Source organism: Hipposideros armiger, unplaced genomic scaffold, assembly GCF_001890085.2.
Source record: "Hipposideros armiger isolate ML-2016 unplaced genomic scaffold, ASM189008v1 scaffold_550, whole genome shotgun sequence".
Taxonomy (NCBI): domain Eukaryota; kingdom Metazoa; phylum Chordata; class Mammalia; order Chiroptera; family Hipposideridae; genus Hipposideros; species Hipposideros armiger.
Genome location: NW_017731900.1, coordinates 307871 through 329491, shown reverse-complemented (window position 1 = coordinate 329491; position 21621 = coordinate 307871). Strand labels below are relative to the sequence as shown.

Here is a 21621-nt window from a genome sequence, read left to right as displayed (position 1 = left end):
AAACTAGGAATAGAGGGAAACTTCTTCAACCTGACAAAGAATATCTACCAAAAAATCTATAGCTAACGTACCAGGGGAGCCTAAAAAATGTATACAAGTGGACACTTTGGTCATCATTGCTCAAGCAGTAGTTTGCCGTAATCAGAAGTGCCTGGATGCTGATGGGAACCACTTTGAGCACCTCTTGTAATTGCAGAAGTCAAACGTGACTTGTATTCATCTTTTTTTATCGGTATATATTGAGTATTACAATTTTAATACAGTTTTCCTTTCTTAAAATGTGCATACATTTTTTTTGGCACCCTCTGTATTTAGAAGTGGAAAACTGAATGCTTTCCCCTGAAATTAGGAACAAGACAAGGATGTTCACTTTTACCGCTGCTATTCAACATAGCACTTAAAGTTCTAGCTCATGCAGTAAAGAAAGAAAAAAGACATGGATCAGAAAGGAACAAATACAACTGTTATTATATGCATGATGGCATGATGTATCTAGAAAATCTCAAAAGGATCTATTATAAAACTCTTAGAACTAATAAGTGAGTTCAACAGGGTGGCAGTGTACCAGATCAACAAAAAATTTAGTTATTCTTCTGTATATTATTATTAGGTTGTCAGAAAAGTCATGACATATTTTTTCTACGTTTTTCATTGCAAAAATGCATCATGACTTTTCTGACGACCCAATAGTAATGAGCATGGAGAAACTGAAATTTAAAATACTGCTTCCAATTAAAAAAATACTAGTTTTGTGAAAATGCTGATAAAATAAATGAAAGATCTAAATAAATGGAGAGACATCCTGTGTTCATGGATTGGAAGACTCAGCATAATAAAGATGTCAGTTCTCTTCAAATTCATATACAGCTAACATAATTTCTGTTAAAATATCAGCAAGATTTTTTTTGTAGATGTATACAAGATTATTTTTAAATTATTTGAAAAAATCAAAGGAATTAAGAATAGATAAAACAGTTCTGCTAATGAATAAAGTGGAAGGAATGACTTGACCTGATTTTAAGACTTCTAATATAGTGATATTAATCATGACAGTGTGTTAGTGCCAGAGGGAAAGACACATACATAGATCAGTAGAGCAGAATAGAGAACACAGAAATAGCCTACACAGGTACAGCCGATTTTTGACAGAGGTGCAAAAGCAATTCAGTGTAGGGATGAATAGTATAAAATGTTGCAGGAACAGTTGGGTGCCCACAGACAAAAAAAGATCAAAATGGATGATAGATTTAAATAAACATTAAAGTATGCAACTTTTAGAAGATAACATGTAAAAATTTTCAGGACCTAGAGCTTGGTGAAAAGTTCTTGGTCATGACACCAAAAGCATGATCCATAGAGAAAAACCTTGATAAATGATACTCATGAAAATTCAAAATTTTTGCTCTGATAAAAAAACCCTGTTAGTGGATGAAAAGGCAAGCAACAGACTAGGAGAAGATATGTGTGAACCACATATTTGATCAATGACTCATATATAGAACATATAAAGAGTTCTCCAAACTCAGCTTCAAAAGAAAACAAATCCAATTAGACAAAGGGCAAAAGATAGGAGACATTTCACTGAATAATATATATGAATGTCAAATAAGCACATGAAAAAATTTAACTTCATTAGCCTTTAAGGAAATGGAAATGAAGACTATGATGAGATACCACCACATATCTATTAGGACAGCTTCAAGGAAAGGTAGCCATAATACCAAATACTGACTGGGATATGGAAAAAATGGATATCTGCATACGTGGCTGGTGTGAATATTAATTGGTAAAGCCACTTTAGAAAATACTTTGGCTGTTTCTTAAAAAGCAACACATACAAGACAGTACTTTTAGTAGTTTCATTTTTTAAGGCCATTAAGTTGTAACATTTTTCTATCTTGCTGGAAGAATATGGCATGTGAAAACACTGAGTTGAATACAATAGGAAATTGCCTTTTATTCCTCTAAGTCTGTATGTAGTAAGTTTAGTATAAAGGATTAAGGGATGTAATGGAAAATATTAATAGGACTCTGATAGCTTTGATAAAGGAAAAAGTGGTCTACAGAAAGACACACTTGCAGAAAAATATTTTTGCAGATTCCTTAAAGATTTGAAAGCTTTCAGTATCAACATGAATGTATTTTAGATGTGAATCTAGTGTACTGAAATCTTAAAGCTGTAGTTTATAGTGGGTAAGTATAGAAGTAAGGCTGAAAACGTAGGTAGAGTATGGTTTAAAGTTTGAAATTAAATCACTGATTTCATATGTATGTCAGTGTCATGTCTAGTCAGTAATATGGTTGACTTTAGGACCCTGTGTCGGGCTAGAAGTGCAGTGCACTTCCAGGAACCCTTTAGAAACCATTGTAATTAAGAATGGTAAGTCATGTTCTATGTCACTGATACATTTTATAGATGTTTGAATTTTTCAAACTAATACTTTTTCAGAAACTTGATTATTTTCTGTTTTCTAGGAAGGTAGTACAATTCTGGTGTCAGATTTGGGCTTGAGTCCCTGGTATGCTACTTTCTAGATGGGTGGCCTTTGTAAATTCTTTATCATCTTTAAGCTTCATAGAGTTGTTATGAGCAATAAATGACATGCAATATTTCTAGTGGTTAGTGAACACATTGCCTGATAGACAACAAGCACTGAAACTGTTACTCTTTTATTACCAGCCAGAAGAAGCCTTTCAAAGTCAACAACATACAAATGTGGTCCTATATATCATGTTATTCTAGAGATGTTTGTTAATAACTACCCTGGAAATAGAGCCAGTCACTCTGTCTTGATGAGATGAATATAGTTTGGGTGAGGGCTGGCAAAGTTTTAGGGGTGAGGTGTAATGCTTCAGTCATTAACCACCTTCCTATCTCACCCTGTTCTCGAAGCTGTGAAATGTTGGCAGAAATGCTTTTGGAGACACTGCTGGTTTGCTGGGCCAGACTTAGGTGTCTGTTACCAGTCAGACCTAAGAATCGCTCTTGATTCCTCCCTCCTCTCTGTATACATCCAGCCGGTCACCTGAGTGTTGCTGCTTGACCCCCTTCATATTTATCTGACACATCTTCATCTTGCTGCCACTGCTGCGAGTCAGGTGCTCATCCCTTCTCATCACAGTTAACTGTGAAAGCTCTCTATCTGGTCTTCCTGCTTCCTAATTAGTTGGGATTCTGTCCTACCTCCTACTTGAGGTAGCTTCTTCCTAAGATGCACATTTGATGATGTCATCTTGGTTAAGAGTGCCTAACTATGGCATCAAACTTTCTGGGTTCAAATCCTGTCTCAGCCTTGTGTGATCCTGGACAACTTTTCTGTGCTTCAGTTTCTTCACTTATTAAAAGAGTAACTGTTCAAATCTGACCCACAATCACCTGGGATAGCTTAAAAAATACACTGCCTAGCTCTCACCTATTTCTGGTTTCCTAGATTTTGGATGGGGTCAAGAAATTCATAACGTATAACACACTTTTCAGTTGGTTTAGATACCCTTTTATGAGTCCTCCTGCTGCCCCATGCACATGATTGTCTCTGGGTATTTGTACTTTTCGTGCCTGGCCAACAGTTTATAAAAGCATTAAATTTCTTTATGGCATTTAGCATTTTCCAATTCCTGGTTTACTGGTTTGCTGTCTGTCTCTTTTAAGCTCTTTGAGGATGAATCCTATATCCTCCATGTCTTCTAATATAATCTTAAAACTATATTTATCATATAGTTAAGGCTCTTTAGAAATTCTCTTTACTGAAAGGAAGCCTCTTTATAACAAGGCATCCATCAGTGGGGGCCATGTTGCATGAGGTCTTGGTTTTCTTACTATATCATTTATTTGGATTCATCTTTTTCTACTGTCCATCTCAGACTGACCTCCTTGGTTTTCTGTAGGTTTTAACTGAAACTTAGTTGGGTTTACTTCAAGTAATATTGATAGGTGAGGACATTGTATGATGGAACCAGAAACGGAAATAGGAATGTAAAAAGGTTATGAGCTGGTTCTGAATGTTTGGTTATTTTGTGTGTGTTATTTAGTGACACATTCCTAATGCATTAAAATTTGGCTGTGTGGTCAAGGCATTCAAACTTTGTGTATCTCAGTTTTCCCATTTGTAAAATGCAATATTAGACTAGCTGATCTCTAAAGTTCATTCCAGCTCTAATGTTTCCATTATTCCAAGTAGAAATGCATAGGTGTCCAAATATTTAGGTTATTGATATAGTTATTAATAATCAAGTAATAAGACTTGTCTTATCTTTTAAGTTCACTCCATTATCTAAATAACGCCAGACACACACACACACACACACACACACACACACACACACACACACACACACACGACCACAAACTTTGGTATCAACAGAAGTTAATTTTCCTTTCTTAATTACTCAGAGCGCTTCATTATAGCTCTAATTTGAATGTAACTCAAAAACTTTATTGAAGTAGATGGACAAGGCTGATAAGTAGTAATAACTCAAGTTTTCATGAAAGAACTTGCCAAATGATTTTTCTCAGTGGGCTGCTAATGCATGAAAAAGGCTAAAATGATAAAAAAAAAATTTCTCTGTAGGTGAATGTGCTAGTTTTGCTCTTGAGTAACATTTAGGTCTTCTTTGTTTTCATTTAAGTGCCAAGGATGACATTGACCTTGATGCCTTGGCTGCAGAAATAGAAGGAGCTGGTGCTGCCAAGGAACAGGAGCCTCAGAAGTCCAAGGGGAAGAAGAAAAAGGAGAAAAAACGGCAAGACTTTGAGTAATTATATTTCAAATATATTTGCTTTTTATTAGCTTTGGTACTGGATTCACTTATTAAGCTAATTCAATGCTTCAAAATATTTTACTCTTTTCTAGTGAAGATGATATCTTAAAAGAACTGGAAGAATTGTCTTGGGAAGCGCAAGGCATCAAAGCTGACAGAGACCCTGCTACAGTAAAGGTGAAAGATGGTTGCTCCCCCGCCAGCTGCCCAGTGCTGGCTTTAGGGAGCTGCTTTTGGAAACTGAGCAATGTGTATATGTTAGTTAAAAGTTTCTACAAATTCTGATGCCAAAGGGGGAAAGCAAATTTCAGGAAAGAAGTAATGTTTTTTAAAACCTTTCACAGATAAAAAGATGCTTTATTTAGGAATCTAAAGATATTTTGGGGTATGTTGCCTGTTTATAAAATTGTTACTTTTGGAGATAGGACATTTCTCATCTCTATCTCCAATTTTCTGTATTATTTTTTCTTCATCCTTTGAATTTGGAGAAGCCTCAAAGTAATGGGAAAGTGACAGATCTTTTGTCTTCTTTCAGTTTCCCCCTTTGGCTTTGTGTGCCATGTAAAGAAGGTAGTAGATGGGGACTGTGATCAGTGCTGGCTGCAGAGCACTTGGACCTGACAGTCTCAGTGAATGTGAAGTGTGCCTGAGGCCTCGGCTAGGTTCTGGTGCTTGGTCAAGTTTCATATTCTTAATTTTATATTCTTATAAAAAGGACCTTATTTTGGAATTATTTTGATAATTTTTCCATGTGTACTTAATGAAGTACATGACTCTGAGAAGTATTATTTATTTAAAAAAATGAAGTATAACTCTTAATATTTCTAACAATGGAAATTTTTTAGCCAACAGAAAATAATGAAGAAGAACCGACCTCAAAACAAGATAAAAAAAAGAAAGGACAGAAAGGCAAAAAACAAAGTTTTGATGATAACGATAGTGAAGAATTGGAAGACAAAGATTCAAAATCAAAAAAGACTGCAAAACCGAAAGCGGAAATGTACTCTGGGAGTGATGATGATGATGATTTTAATAAACTTTCTAAAAAAGCTAAAGGGAAAGCTCAAAAGTCAAATAAAAAGGGGGATGGGTCAGAAGAGGATGAGGATAACAGTAAGAGAACTAAAGAGCATTCCAGAGTAAATTCTTCAGGGGAAAGTGGTGATGAATCAGATGAATTTTTGCAGTCTAGAAAAGGACAGAAAAAACCCCCCAAAATTAAGCCAGGTCCTAACATAGAGAGTGGGAATGAAGATGAAGACTCCTCCTTCAAAATTAAGACAGTGGCCCAAAAGAAGGCAGAAAAGAAAGAGCGTGAGAGAAAAAAGCGAGATGAAGAAAAGGCCAAACTGCGGAAGCTGAAAGAAAAAGAAGAGTTAGAAACTGGTAAAAAGGATCAGAGTAAACAAAAAGAACCACAAAAGAAATCTGAAGAGGATGCTGTAAAATCCAAAGTGACTCCCGACACTGGAGCAACCCCTGCCTCTGACGAGAAAGGAGAGGCGCCCACAGCTGCTGAAGGTTGGTGATACTATTGAGGAAAGGCAAGAGGCGTGGGTTCATATTAAGTTTTGATCATTATGCCCAAAGTCATTTCCTTATTTTTCCTTGGTTATAAAGGTGCTTAGTTGTAAGAAAGCCTTTTAAAAATGACATCTAAGTACTCTTGAGTTGATGTTTATTGTTAAACATTTAAATATAGTATAAAATGTCTTTCAAATGGTTTGTGCACAGAGTAGGGTATTAATAGAATTTCGCTTTGAAAAACAATTTTTTCTGTTGATAGAGAGTAGAAGTTGCCTAATGAAAAATTTGTTCTTCCTTTTGATAACTCAGTGTCAGGTAATATCTGAATTCTTTCTTGTTTTTTTATAAAACCCAATTCAATCTATGAAATAAAAAAGTAGAAACATGCTAAAATTAACATCTTTTAAGCAGTAGTGAGCCACAATTAATGAAAAATAAGCTTTCTAGTTAAATTTCCCCCATTTAGTCGGAATAAAAGATGAAATGATTCTTATAGTTTTTCTTTAGACTAGAAAACTTTTAATGGGAAAATTGACAGCTTTTTTAACCACTCGAATTATTATCTGGACATATTTGAGGAGAAACATCATGAAAGTAGCTTTATAATCTTTATTTTTTTTAGACATAATGCTTTAGAGTTCTTAGAATATAATTAATATTTTTGTATTCTCCTAATATCTCCTTAAAGTAGTCATCATTCATATCATCCCCATCTTACAGAATCAAAACTAGCTTCAGAATTGAGGTAGGAATTCAGACACCATGGATTAAGAGCTACATTAGATAAGTCTATCTTTCCTCTCTTCTTGTATCCCTCAGGACAACTCAGCAACACCAGCATTGTAGGCTTTGAAGGAGACCTACTGGGTTGTTCTGAGCTGTTCTGGGCTCCTGGGTTCTCACAGATGCCTACAGGCTTTAGCCTGCTGCTGGTTTGAGCTGTGGCCCTTCATGGTTCCAGAATTCTGGGGTTTGCTCATCATTGCCTTAGGAAGAAGCGTTTTTTTAAAAACACTTTACCTCTATTCTTTTTTGGTAGATGACAATGAAGGAGACAAAAAGAAAAAAGATAAGAAGAAAAAGAAAGTGGAAAAGGAAGACAAAGAGAAAGAGAAGAAAAAAGGACCTAGTAAAGCTACAGTTAAAGCTATGCAAGAAGCGCTGGCTAAGCTTAAAGAAGAAGAAGAGAGACAGAAGAGAGAGGCGGAAGAGCGAATAAAACGGCTTGAAGAACTGGAAGCCAAACGGAAAGAAGAGGTAGGTTTTCATGAAGCTGCTGATGTTGACATTGTGTTTAACCTAAAAATTGCTTCTCTATAAAATTTCTCTAACCTCCTAATTCTAAAAATTGCATAATTGTGTGGTAATTCAGTTACATTATTGTTCTGATTTAAATAATAATATGAAGAGGTACAGAAAGTCCTACCTTTATTTCCTCAGGTACAGACAGAAGTTGCCTATGTATCATTGCCAATACACAGTCTACTCTCCTGTGATATTAATCATTATGTACCCCATTTAAAATATTTTCATTTGGAATCTCCTAACATAATTACTTTGCATGTACCTTAAAAGTTTTGTTTGATGTTTGGCTTGTTTACATTTAGGTTTTATAACTGATTAAGCCAGTACAGTGTTGTCTGACATGTATTCTTTTATAGGAAAGATTGGAACAAGAAAAAAGGGAAAGGAAAAAGCAAAAAGAAAAAGAAAGGAAAGAACGCTTGAAAAAAGAAGGGAAACTTTTAACTAAATCCCAGAGAGAAGCCAGAGCCAGGGCCGAGGCTACCCTCAAACTTCTCCAAGCTCAGGGTGAGTAGTTTCCCCTTAATGGCATGGTCTAGATGCATCTCGTGCAGTTATGTCTCTGTCAAAAGGGGAACTGGCCTGAACCAGAAGGAGAACTCCTAGGAGATGCTGTGAAAAAGGCCAATCAAAATGTAAGCAGTAGGTGAGATAATTTCATTATTTAAGGAGGTGACTTCTATATTATGATAAAAACGTATGTGTGAATGATAATATGTTTATACGTAAGTTTTCTTGTCTCCCCAAATAAAGAGAAGTAGAGAAGATAGTAAAATGAGTCTCCGTGTACCTATCACTCAGTTTCAACAATTACCATGATTTACCATTCTTGTTCTTTCCCCTTCTACCTGCTTTTTTTGCCCCTGGATTATTTTAAAGTAAATTTCAGGTACCATATTATTTTACTCATATTTTACTTTAGTATGTATCTAAGGACATTTTACTTTTCAACATGAGTAGAGTACATATTACCATATTTCCCCATGTATAAGATGCACCCTTTTTCAAAAAATTTGGGGTCTAAACACTGGGTGTGTCTTATAAAGTGATTGTAGATTTTTTTACTTGCATTTCCCGCTAGTGATGAGGAGTTGTATGAATTTTATGATGAATAAAACTTGAGTTCAATAACTTGATGTAATACATGTTTTTCAAATTTTGGGCCCCCAAATTAAGGGCCCCCAAATAAAATAAATTATACATGGGAGTGTCTTATACATGGGGAAATATGGCACATCTAACAAAATTAATTCCTTGATGTTATCTGATTTTTCTGTCCAATTTTAAGTTTTTCCACTTGTCTCCAAATGTCTTTTATAATTGATTAGTTCAAATCAGGACTCTGATTAGATCTACACATTGCATTTGGTTGATAGATCTGTCTGTTACTGATACCACTACCATCCTTTATTTGGCATGCCATTTATTTGTTGATGATACTGGATTATTCTGTGGGATTTGTCAATATTCCAGATTTGTCTAACTGCGTTTTCCTGGTGTGGGCTAATAGCCTTCTTTGTCCTTTGTAATTTCTGAGCTACAGCATCTTGGCTTCTTACTAATGGTGCTGTGCACTTCCTGTTGCTTCATGTCAGGAGGCATGTGATCTCTCTTATGTCTGGTGATGTCAGAGTGATCAGTGGGTTTAGCTATTGGCAGCCTTGTCCATTATAAAAGTTTACCATTGACTTTTCACCTAATAATTTTAAAGTCCAATTGGTGATCATTGCCTATGTGCAGTATTTCATTAGGAATTGCAGAATTGTTATATTCTATCACTCCTTCTGCATTTATTAGCTAGAATATTTTTCTAAAGAAAAACATTTTCTGAAATACTGTTCATGCAGGAAGACCAGGATAATTACTTCATTCTTCCCCTTTATTAATTTTCAAAATAAATTGGTGTCCTAGCAACCTCTAAGGATGACCAATGAGTTTAATTTTGTTCTGGGATGTATATAATTTTATTTTTGACATGTTTCATCTCATGAAGTCATTAATGTTTTTGATACTCAAATTGCACCATCTTCGGCCAGTGGGATCCCATTCAGGCTTGTCTTGGTGACTTTCTCACATGACCACAGTATTCTTTGACTTCTTCTTCGCTTTCTAACACAAGATATCTCAGGTTCATCATGCACATTTTCTGCCCAAGACCTGGAATCAGCATTTACCCAAAGAGCCTTGGTTCCTTTTAGTTTAGAGACTACAACCTGGACATGTAATTATGTTTTTGACAGGTGAGATGCTTTAAAATAGTGTTTTTGCTTCACTGAGAAGAGGACATTGGGATCTCCCGTAATTTCCTGTCCCTACATTCCAGAGACTTTTATATTACAGTAATTTTGGTGCTTATGCTATGGTTACACTAATAGCTACCTTTATTAGATATTTAGTATGTAACTAATGCTGTAATAAACTTTTGACATTGTCTATTTCCTCATAAAAATCATACAGATATTTTTATTTCCATCATATAGATGAATAAATGGAGACTCAGAGAGCTTAAACAGCTTGCTCAAGGTTCTAGAGCTGAGATTTAAACTGATCTGTGTGACTACCTCTTTATCCTGCATTATTATGTTCAGCTGGGAGCAGTCAATTTAGAGAAACACAGTACAGTACTTAGATTTCAGAAAATTTCCTACTGAATTGGGGAAAAATTTCATTTAAAAAATATGAAATTAGAGAACAGATTGGAGTACAACTAGCACTCAAGTAATCAGGTTTGACTGGTGACTATCTGAAAGACTAAAAACTCATGCAGTAATTAGGATGGGACCAAGCAGGAAGTAACTTGACAGTCTCAGAAGTGCTGTTTTATGAAGTAGTTTGACTTGTACTTAGGAGAGTAGGTGAAAATTACAGTATAAAACGAAGAATTTAGCATCAGTGTTTAGGACATGCTTCAAAGAGATGGCCTCTCCAGTGGCCTGTCTGACTCTAATCTCTTATTCTTCTTAGTGCTGCCCACTATTTATCCTCATGTTGGCTCCCTAATGTCTATGAACAAAAAGGCCAAGCTCTTTAGTTTGACATTAAAAGCTGCTCACTGAGTCATCTCATGAAAAGATATTACAGTGTTATGTGTCCCCATATCTTTGAAAGAAACCGTGTTTGGTCACTTACCACATTCATTACCTAGAATAATATAAAATTTATTCATTGAGCCCAAAATGTCTTCTTAGAGAGTGTAAGGTATCTGCAGGTATCTGTTTTCAGGTAATTACTCTGAAATGTGTAGCAGGTTACCTTTTCAATCTGTTTTGTAGCTTATAACTACTAAGCATATAGCAAGTACTTTATAAGTAATTTGGAATTAACTCACATCAGGCAAAGGGCTTCGGCAAGAACTTGATTGTAATAGTTTGCAAGGTGAATGGAATGTCCGACCGAACACACACAAATCTTGATGTTTATTACAAACACAACAGCTTACTAAGGAATCTCTTAACTAGAGGAATAGTCAGTCAATTAAGTCTGGAGTGTTGATTGGACCACCCTTTTAGGTCATGCAGGTCACAGTTTACCCCTAGGTTCGTTCTTTTACTTACTAGGTGTAGGTTGTTGGATAGGAAAACCCTGGTCAACCTAATTATCTCCCCATTCTCAGCCAGGTGTTTCCTGTTACTTTGGTTTGTTTAATGTATTTATCTTACTGAAGTAATGGCTCTGGTTTTACAATTCTAACCAATTTCAGCACTTAGATACATATATACATGCATACTTTGAAGTTAAGAACATTTTAAGTGGTTTTCCTTTTTTAATGACTTCATTCAAAATCCCACAGTAAACAGTTTTTACTGTTGTCATATAAAATTAGTGAGAGAAAGAGGTGATGAGGAGCGTCTCTTATGAGGTTGTTACAGGAATGGAGAGGAAGGATTGCAATAGAGAACGCTTCCATTTGAAGCTCTATGTCAACATGAACTGTTGTCTGATGAAGATGTTTCTCTTCAGGCTCAATAATGTTACTTGCAAATCAAATTTGTCATTGGTTGACTCTGCCATGTCTTATTTTGACAAAATGTATTTACTCTAGTGTTATAATTTGAAAATATTAAAACAACTTCAGAAGTGGATAATAACTATAAATTCAAACAAAAGCAAATTGCTGACATGATACTTTTTCATTTTGGATAAGCCACTTTTTAATTGAATCTTACTTTTATTTGCTTTTAACCAGCTATGAGTCTGGCTGTAGTTGAAAAAAAGTTGACTTACTAACTTCATTTGGTAGTGGTCATGAAAACTTCCGTTATATGTAGTTTAATATTTTTGCTGTAACAAATTACCACCAATTTAGTGGCTTAAAACAACATAATTTATTATCTTACAGTCTTGTAGATCCAATGTCTGACATGGGTCTCATTGGGCTAAGGCGTCAGCAGAGCTATGTTCCTTTCTGTAGTTTCTAGGGGAGAATCTATTTCCTTGTTGTCTTCTAAAGGCTAGCCACATCTCTTGTCTCATGACCCCCTACTTCATTTTTAAAGCCACCAGTGTTGCATCACTGACCATTCTTCCATAGTCTTGTATTCTTCTGACGTCAGATTGTACTGCAGTGAAAGGTTCTTCATTTTTAGGGACTCGTGATTATATGGTTATGGAGCTCACCTGGCTAATCCAGGGTAATCTCTCCCATCTCAGCATCCTTAACTTCATTCACACCCTTTTGGACATGTTATGGTAACATAGTCACATGTTCTAGGGATTAGTTCATGCAGATCTTTGGTGGTGGTGGGCATTCTTCTCCTTAACCACACACTTTAAACTCATTTCTGTTTCACTGATTACAGATGAAACATTGTATTTGTGCGTGTCATGTTTCACTGTCTTTCCAGGGCCAGAATCTCTTGTTTAATAGAGATCAGTGAGCATATGACTCGGAGATGTGCAGCAGGTTACCTATTTGCCTTGTCTTGTCACTGTAGTCTGGAAATTTGAGCATTCAAGCCAAATATGGCTTAGTAGTCATAATTATAATCAGCAGATCCATAAATGGTGTTAAATTTTAACATTACTACTAAATAAGTGTTTGGAAGAGTAGGTGTTAAATTAGGACCTACTTTTATCTTTCTGCTATTCCTCTCAGATTGCTAGAGGCACTTATTCTGAAAGGAAAAGGATGATGAAAGAGTTTACCTTTTTTCATCTGGGGCCTCATTTTGGCTTTTCTACTATTTTTGTTTTCTATTTCAGTTGTTTATAACCCCAAATTTGTGGAATAAGTAATGATAATGGAGGGTTTTGGACCTTTCAGGAGGCATAGGAAAAAAAGTTCCAGAATTTCCATTTTTTCATTTGTAACATCTTAAAATAATTTTGTTCAATTTAAGTTCAATGAATTGTTGAGTAGTCATTTTTTTTTTTTTAATAACATTAGCGTGGTACACTCATTTGGTTACTTGTCTTTGGCCAGAAGACGCAGGGAAAGGGGTCTGTGGCATCTGAAGAGTCTGAGGGGACTCTCCATTATTTTTTTCTTTTTCTTTTGCTCTTGTGGCCAAATGGCTGATCCACTTAAGTGGAACTTCACAACATAAAGGGTAAAATTCTGAGAGGACCTCGTCTTGGCCAGAGGAACCAGAAAAGGGGGCTCTTGGGAGAGTGTAGGGGAAATAGCAGAGAGGGGAGAATTGGAGGAAGAGTATCCTATAATTCTGTTTATGAACTGACGTAGTCCTGGGCTCACCATGGAGCTGTGTGTGCTTGGAATAGACCAAAGAAGCATAGCCCAAACTTTCAAGTACTGGAAAGTTAATGATATAAACCACTGCTCAAGACCCAGATTTAACCTCTGAATGGCTCATGTGCCAGGTAAAATAGTCATTCTAAGTATACTGTAGAAAGAAAGTTATGAATATTCTCATTTCTACAGTAGCCACCAAGTATGAGTAAACCCGAAAATCAGTAGTAAGTGGAAGTGGAAATCTAAAAAATTAATCCAAAGGAAAGTAGAAAAGTGGGAAAAGGGGAACCAGAAACAAAGGGAACCAATGGAAATCAAGTAATAAAATGGTAGGCCTAAAACCAACTGTATTAATAATTAGGTTAAATATGAATAGTCTAAACATCAATTAAAAGAAAGATTGTTAGAAAAGCAAGAGTCAGCCGTATGTTATCCACAGAAAATCTACTTTAAATATGTTGATAGGAATAGGTTAGAATAATAAAAACATATCAAAAGGAAGCTGGAGTTTGGTTCCTTAATCTGAAGTACACTTCAGAACAAGTAAAATTACAAAGAATAAAGAGATATGTTACATAATGATAAAAAGTGAATTTACCAAAAAGATATAACAGTCCTGTATGTGTATACACCTAACCACAAGTTTACACCAAACATTCACCAAGATCATTTTTTGGGCCATAAAATGAAGTTTAAAACATTTAAAAGAAAATTATGCATTGTTTTTTTGGATCAAAACAGAATTAAACTAGAAATGAATAATAGAAATATATCTAGAAAAATCTGTAAATATTTGGAAATGCAACATCTTATTAACCTGTGAGTCCAGAAGTCTTCATTGGAAAGTAGAAAGTATCTTGACAGCTAAAAGAAGAAAAGCAAAACAAAGTATCTTGAAAAATATGAAGAAAGGTTGCAAATCAGTAGCCTGTTTCCCACCCTAAGAAACCAAAAAGAAATCAAAGAACAAAGTAAAATGAAGAAATAAAATGCAGAAAGTAATGTAATAGAAAGCAAACCCAAGATAGAGAATCAATGAAGCCAGAAGCCAGTTTTTGAAAAAAAAATCAATAAAATTGATAAACTCCTAGATTAAGAAAAAAAAAAAGATAAGACAAATTATGTGAATGTGGTGTCGTCTTAACCACAATCATTGCACATTGCACTGGTATGTCCTTAGCTCACGCAATTAGGCAAATAAATGAAAGGAAGAAGCAAAACTGTCTGTTCACAGATGACAATTTTTTATGTAGAAAACCCCCCATGGAATCTACCCTCCTAAAAACCACAAAACCTTACAGCTGGTGAGTGAGATTGACATGGTTGTAGGTAATGCCAGTATGCAAGTATCAATTTTTTTCTGTATGCCAGCAATTAACAGCTGAAAATCAAAAATTTTAAAACAATACAGTAACAACACCAAAAAGAAAAAAATTGAAATGCTTAGTCGTAATTTTAATTATTTGTGGAATCTATATGCTGAAAACTATAAAACACTGGTGAAAATCAAGATCTATATAAATTGAGAGATGTTACGTACAGGGATTGGGAGAGTCGATGTTGTTAATCTATCAGTTCTCCCAAACTGATTTGTAGATTCAATGCAATCCTAATTAGAATTCAGCAGGGTATTTTGTGGACATGTATAAGCTATTTTGCAGTTATATATGTAAAGATAAAAGTAGTTAGAGTGGCCAAAATATTTTTGAAAAAGAGCAAACTTGGAGGACTCACAATGTCTGATTTCAAGACTTAACTATAAAGCTGCCATAATCAATATAGTGTGATATTGGCATAAGGCTAGACAAGTAGATCAATAAGACAAAACAGTCCCTGTGTGGTCTTTTTTTTTTTTTTTTCTGTATTAGGTAAAATGCAATTCAGTAGGTAAAATAGTGTTTGTAACAAGTGATAATGGAACAATTGGACATCTATATGCAAGAAAAAGCTAGTCCTAAATCGCACTCATTATATAAAAATTAAGTCAAAGTAGGTCATAGATCTAAATATAAAATACACAACTATAAAACTTTTAGAGAAAAACAAGGGAAAATCTTTGTGACCTTGTGTTAGGCAAGGAGTGCTTAGCTACAACTTTAAAAGCATAATCCATAAAAAGAAAAAATGATAAAATTGAGGGAGTCCAGTTAAAAAACTTTCTTTCCACAGAAGTTACCATTGATAGAATTCAAAGAAAATCTCATTTGACAAAGGATTAATACCCAGAATATATAAAGATAAAATTCAACAATAAGAAAACCAACAATCCTATTTGAAAATGGGTGAAAGATTTGAGCAGACACTTCACCAAGAAACTGTAAGCACCCAAAAAGAATGTTCAACGTCATTGATCATTAGGGAAATCCAAATTAAGACCACAATGAGATATCTACACACTTATTAGAATACATAAATTCTAAATACATTAAAGAAACACCTGTCTTTCCAAAAATGCCAGCAAGAGTATGGAACAATTTGAACTCTCATACATTACTGGTGGGAACACAAAATTGTAAAGCCACTTTGGAAAACGGGGCACTTGCTTACAAAATTACATGCATATTTACCTAATGTCTCTTTATTCCGACCCCAAATATTTACCCCAGAGATATGTTTGCACAAAAACCTACATACAAATAGTCATAGCAGCTTTATCCATAATTGTCAAAAACGAGAAACAACTCAAATGTCCTTTAGCTGTCTACTGAATAAAGGAACTGTGGTCCATCTATACAATGGCATGCCACTCAGCAGTCCAAAGAAACAAAGCATTGGTACATACAGCAACGGCAATGACTCTTAGATGCCTTACGATGACAGAAGCCAGACTGTAAGTTTTCATTCCTGTGACATTTTGGAAAATGCCAGTCTTTGGGGGTGAGAACTGGTCAGTGGTTGCAAGGGGCTAAGGTTGTGAGTAGAGTGTGACTCACAAACCGCCCCGGGTGGAAGTGTTCTGCGTCTTCATTGTGACGGGTTGCATAACCACACATTTGTCAAAAGCTGTAAAACTGGACACCAAAAAAATGGAATTTTAATGTATGTAAAATTTGAAATACCTGCTATAAAAAAGAGGTTTTACTGTGAATGCTCTTTTGTATTTTAGAGTTTGTATCTCTGAGGTGAATAAAATGTTAATCTGTTTAAGTAGCACCTCTTGGGTGACATACAAGCAGTATTAATCCGACTTTTGCCATTTTTATTCCTCAGGTGTTGAAGTGCCATCAAAAGACTCTTTGCCAAAGAAAAGGCCAATTTATGAAGATAAAAAGAAGAAAAAAACACAGCAGCTAGAAAATAAAGAAGGTTTGTGTACATAATAGCCTGTGATTTAGAAGCAATTTTATTGGCCTTTTCCCACACTTTTAAAAGAGTGTCATTTAAAAAGAAATCAACAAATCAAAATTGCATAATAAAACTTATTCCTTATTTCTGATTATTGTTGATCATTCTCAACTGATTCAAATGACAGGGTGATGGAAAAGTACTTTTGTTTGAAAAATCTGGATCCTACCCTGTGACTAACTCTCCTTAACTCTGAAAAGCACAGCTATCATTCTTAATTTTTCTTTGTTTTTTTCTCAACCTTCTGTAATTTTGCATTCTATTGAGCAGAAAGAAAAACTGCTGATTCCTGTAAAATGCATGACTGATATTTAAACATTTTCTAAACTAGATAAAGAATTTGGGTTTATACTCGTTGTTTATTCAATACTTGACAGAGCATCCTAACAAATTACACACTGAAAAAGTATTGTTAACTTGGTTTCTACCCTTTATTCAGTGTCTGAACCAATAGAAATAAGTGCTGCCGTAGAAGTGGTGGAACAAGGAGTACCAGAAAAAGAAGAATCACCACCTCCTGTTGATCCAGGCCAGTAGCTTTGGCTCAGTAATTCCTGTTAAGCAGTGTTGATGTATTACAAGGTGTCTTAGTTATCAGTTTGGGGAACCAAATATCTGGCAGGATGGCCTTCTGTTTTTATGGTTCTTTCTATACCATTTCTTTTCATTTCCACTTTGAAAAAGTGTAGTAGTGAGACTTGAATCAATCTTGTTCTTTTCAGAAGTGTTAGTAAAATGTTTTGTAGAGAGGATATAGAGTTTTTTGGATTTTCTCTGATGTTTCTGTTTATGGGTCAAATCTTCGGTGGTGCCAAGAACACCTGAAGTTCCTTATTTAATCCTTCTGAAGCAAATTGGAAGCATTTTAAGTTAGAACTTAAGAGTCATAAAAATTGGCATTTTTAAACCTTCTTAGAGGTCAACCTCTTTTTAGTAAATCAATATGAGGATTGAACTTGTTCATTATATGTGTGTGTGTGTTTTGAGGTTGGAGAAAGTCTGGCTTTCTCTTTTAAAAAAACAAAAAACATTGTACTAATTCATGAGACTAGTTACTGATAGGAGATCTAGAGGCTAGCCTAATCAAGGTAAAATCAAGAGAATCTTGAATGTTTAAAGACAGGAGTGGGAGTGGGACATAGGAGAATGTCAAGACTGACCCACATCGGTGACATTATTGATAGTTCCTTTTCTCTATCTCCCTCCTATTCTCAGTTTAAAAAGGATTGTTTACCTGGGCACATCTCCACTTAGCACGATGAAATTAGAGACATTCAGGCTGATAGCAGTACACTTTGTTAGGTGACATTGTAGCAGTAGAAACAACTGTTAATTTATTGAGTTGTTGGAAAAGTCATGACATATTTTTTCTGTTTTTCGTTGCAAAAATGCATCATGACTTTTCCGACAACCCAGTAGAAGGGTGTTTTGAGCACCTGTTCCTGACTCATTTCCTCCTCAGGATGACTTATCCAAACGTTGACAAATACTGATTATTACAGGGAAGCAGATACCTTTGCAACCCTCATTTTCCTTTTATTTGAGAATAGTTTTGCTTTGATTGGATCCCAGTAAAAATAGAGTCATTGTTAAGGAGAATATTAAGTTTTTAATATTCAAAGTTACACCTTTCTGGCAGTTTTGGGTTGTATGCACAACATTCTGTTCTTACTTTCAACTGGAGTAGAGATGTAGCTTTGCACCTCCAGCTATGTGATTTAAGTAGTATTTGTATGTATTGATAGAGGTTAAAGCAAAATAAGTAATAAATTCTTATGTATAAAGTATAAAGTTGAAAGATCAAAAAGAAGATACATGTGAAATTTCATTTGTTTTCAAGAACTTGAGTGTGATCATGTGCCCTTTTCAAGATCTAAAGCAACAGTTTAATGCCTGAGTTTCTAGTATTTTAATGACCTCAAATATGAAATCTGGGTTAAGTTTAATATGGCATATTAAAAATACTAGGAAATTGTGAGGCATTTAGTAATAGTAAATTATAGCATGCTAGCTATATTAAAAAATAGTTCCAAAGATAGTGAAATTGTACATATATTTTTTACATAGTGAAAACATTTCTTTTTATGTTAGTGTAATTTTCTGCTTTTTTCTGTGTTTTTAATGAAAGCTTTTATTTACAGAAGAGGAGGAAGACACTGAGGATGCTGGACTGGATGACTGGGAAGCTATGGTCAGCGATGAGGAGAGAGAGAAAGGTGAAGCTCATTGGCACACGTTGATAAGTCCAGTGGTTATTAGAGGTGTTGAGATGTAAAGGAATAGTTGGTCTCCGAATTAGAAGCCGTACGAGCCTTCCTGCGCAGGGGGCTGATCTTGCTCTCTCTGTGGCCATGGTTCCAAAATCCTCATGTAAAGTCTCATTTTATGAGTAAATGGATTTTCAGAAAGTCATTTGTAAGATAGTTTCCTGGGATTTAGAATACGTTTTTTCAGAGTGATGATGTTATAAATAGGGTTAGGTTATTAAAGCTAGCCTACAAAAACCCCTTTAACTTAAAAGATAATACAAATAATATTATAGTTCCTAATCACTATGAATAAAAGTTGTCTGTCTTTGTCATTACTTTCTGTCCTTTACTACTAAAATCTGCTTTCTTTGGGTTTAATTTGCTGCCTTTTTTCCTAACTTCTTGAGATGGATATTTGTCTCTCTGGGTTTTCAGCGTTTCTACTCCCAATACATATTTTTAAAACTATAAATTTTTCATTAAGCATGGCTTTAGCCAATATTGCACAATTTATGATATGTGGATATTTTTAAATTTCCATTTTGATATTTATTAACTTTTACCTGTGATTTATTTATTTTTCTAAAGATTTTTTATTGGGAAATTGGGGGAGGGGAACAGTAGTGGGGAATTGGGGGAGGGGAACAGTATTGGGGAAAGGGAACAGACAAGTTGCTGTCCTTTTGTTCTTCAGTCTAGTTGTGGAGGATGTCGCTTCACTGGCCCATGTTGGTATTACCATTGCGCTCCTCCCAGGTGATGCAGATCAGTCGTTGGCCATTGGATGGCAGCTCACAGCAGCTCTCGCCGGCTGCCGGCCACTCATGGTAGTTTATAACAGCCCACTGTAGCCCCACTGCAGCCTGCCTACGCTGTTGCCAGCGACTCGTGGCAGCCCAGCTTCAGGTTGAGCTGTTCTTTTCCATCTTAGCTGTAGAGGGTGCAGTGTCAGTGGCCCTCATGTGGGATCCGAACCGGCGGCCCTGCTGCTCAGAGCTCGCACTCCCAAGCCAACTCTTAACCTTTAACGAGCCTCTTGGCTGGCCCTACCTATGATTTATTTAGAAGTGTATTAGTTTTCGTAAGGGAGGACTGTCTAATTACCTTGTTACTTCATTGTGATCAGAGGATATACATGGTTCTATCTTTTGCAGGATGTTGAGACTTGATTTACAACCTAGCAAATGGTTGATTATTATAAATGTTTCACATGTGATTGGAAAAAGTATGTCTTCTGCAGTGGTTGGGTGCCATGTTTGCTGTATTTACTCAAGTTTGCTGATCATTTTGTTCAAGTGTTTATGTTGTTCTGAGTTTTCTTCTGGTGTGCTTTTTTCTCTATTACTAAGAGTGGTATGTTAAAATCTCCCATCATGAGTGTAGGCTGTCTATTCCTGAGTTCTCTTAATTGTTGTATCAAATATTTTGGTGCTATATAATTAGGTGAATATGGGCTCTATCTTTCTGATGAATTGACTTTTTTATGATTGATTTTTTTGTTTATATTATTATATCTTATTCATTTTTAGCAATGCCTTTGCTTTAAAGTTTACTTTACCTGATAGTAATATAACTATACTATCTTTGATTTATATGGTTTGTTTCTATCTTTATCTTTTCCTGTATTTTAAAGAGGATGTAGTTGAGATTTTAAAATCCAGTTTGTTGGTTTTTGTATTTTTTACCTGGTACACTTACCCCGTTACATTAAGAGTTGATGTAATTAATGAAGTATGTTGTTTTGTTTTTTAACTGAATTATCTTTTATTGTGAAATACACATTTTTTAGAATTAGTTTCAGCTGTACAATAATTATAGTTTTTACCCCTCGAGGTTACAACCCCCCTCCCCCAATCTGCTGCCCCACTTCCCCCCTAATATCATACATATCTATTACAATTCCCTTGACTCCACTCCCACACTATACTCCACATCCCATGACTATCTATATTTTCACTTATAGTTGACATACAATATTATACAACATCAGCTTCAGGTGTACAGTGCAGTGATCAAACCTCTACCCCATCCATGATGCGGTCTCCCTAGCAAGACATGTGACCATCTGACACCCTACAAAATATTTACAACATTATTAATTATATTCCTCAAACTGTCTTTCATATCCCTGTGGCATTATTGTAGTTACGTATTTATGCTGTCTAAACCCTTCCCCTTCTCCCTCATCCCCACCCTCTTCCACCTAGCAACCATCAGTTGTTCCTCTATATCTCTGAGACCACTTCTGTTTACTTTGCTCGTTCATTCAGTTTTTTAGATTCCATATATAAGTGAAATCATATGGTATTTGTCTTTCTCAAACTGACTTATTTCACTTAATAGCCTCTAGGTCCATCCATATCGTCCCAAATGGTATGATTTCATTCTTCTTTATAGCAGAGTAATACTCCATTGTATAAATGTATCACAGTTTCTTAATTCAGTCATCTACCGATGGGCATTTCGGTTGTTTCCAAGTCTTGGCTATTGTGAATATGAATAGCGCTGCAATAAACATAGGGGTACATATATTTTTTTGAATTAGCGTCTTGGGTTTCTCTGGATAGATGCCCAAGAGTGGAATTGCTGGGTCAGATGGTAGTTCCATTTCCAGTTTTTTGAGATACCTCCATAGTGATTTCCATAATGGCTACACCAATCTGCAGTCCCACCAACAGTGCACCAGGGTTCCCTTTTCTCCACAACCTCGCCAGCATTTGTTGTTTGTTGATTTATTGATGATAG

General features: G+C 35.4%; 1 protein-coding gene across 2 annotated transcripts in view; it reads left to right on the top strand.

Annotated features, from left to right (window-relative positions):
- The window catches only part of EIF5B (eukaryotic translation initiation factor 5B), an 83886-nt gene that overhangs the window by 24393 nt on the left and 37872 nt on the right, over nt 1–21621 (top strand). For both annotated transcript variants that reach the window (XM_019669213.1, XM_019669212.1), the window contains exons 2-9: nt 4627–4752; nt 4851–4935; nt 5604–6279; nt 7325–7542; nt 7947–8097; nt 16493–16588; nt 17067–17156; nt 18769–18843. In XM_019669213.1, the coding sequence (XP_019524758.1) occupies nt 4627–4752; nt 4851–4935; nt 5604–6279; nt 7325–7542; nt 7947–8097; nt 16493–16588; nt 17067–17156; nt 18769–18843 (1517 nt within the window). The remainder of the gene's footprint in view (nt 1–4626; nt 4753–4850; nt 4936–5603; nt 6280–7324; nt 7543–7946; nt 8098–16492; nt 16589–17066; nt 17157–18768; nt 18844–21621) is intronic.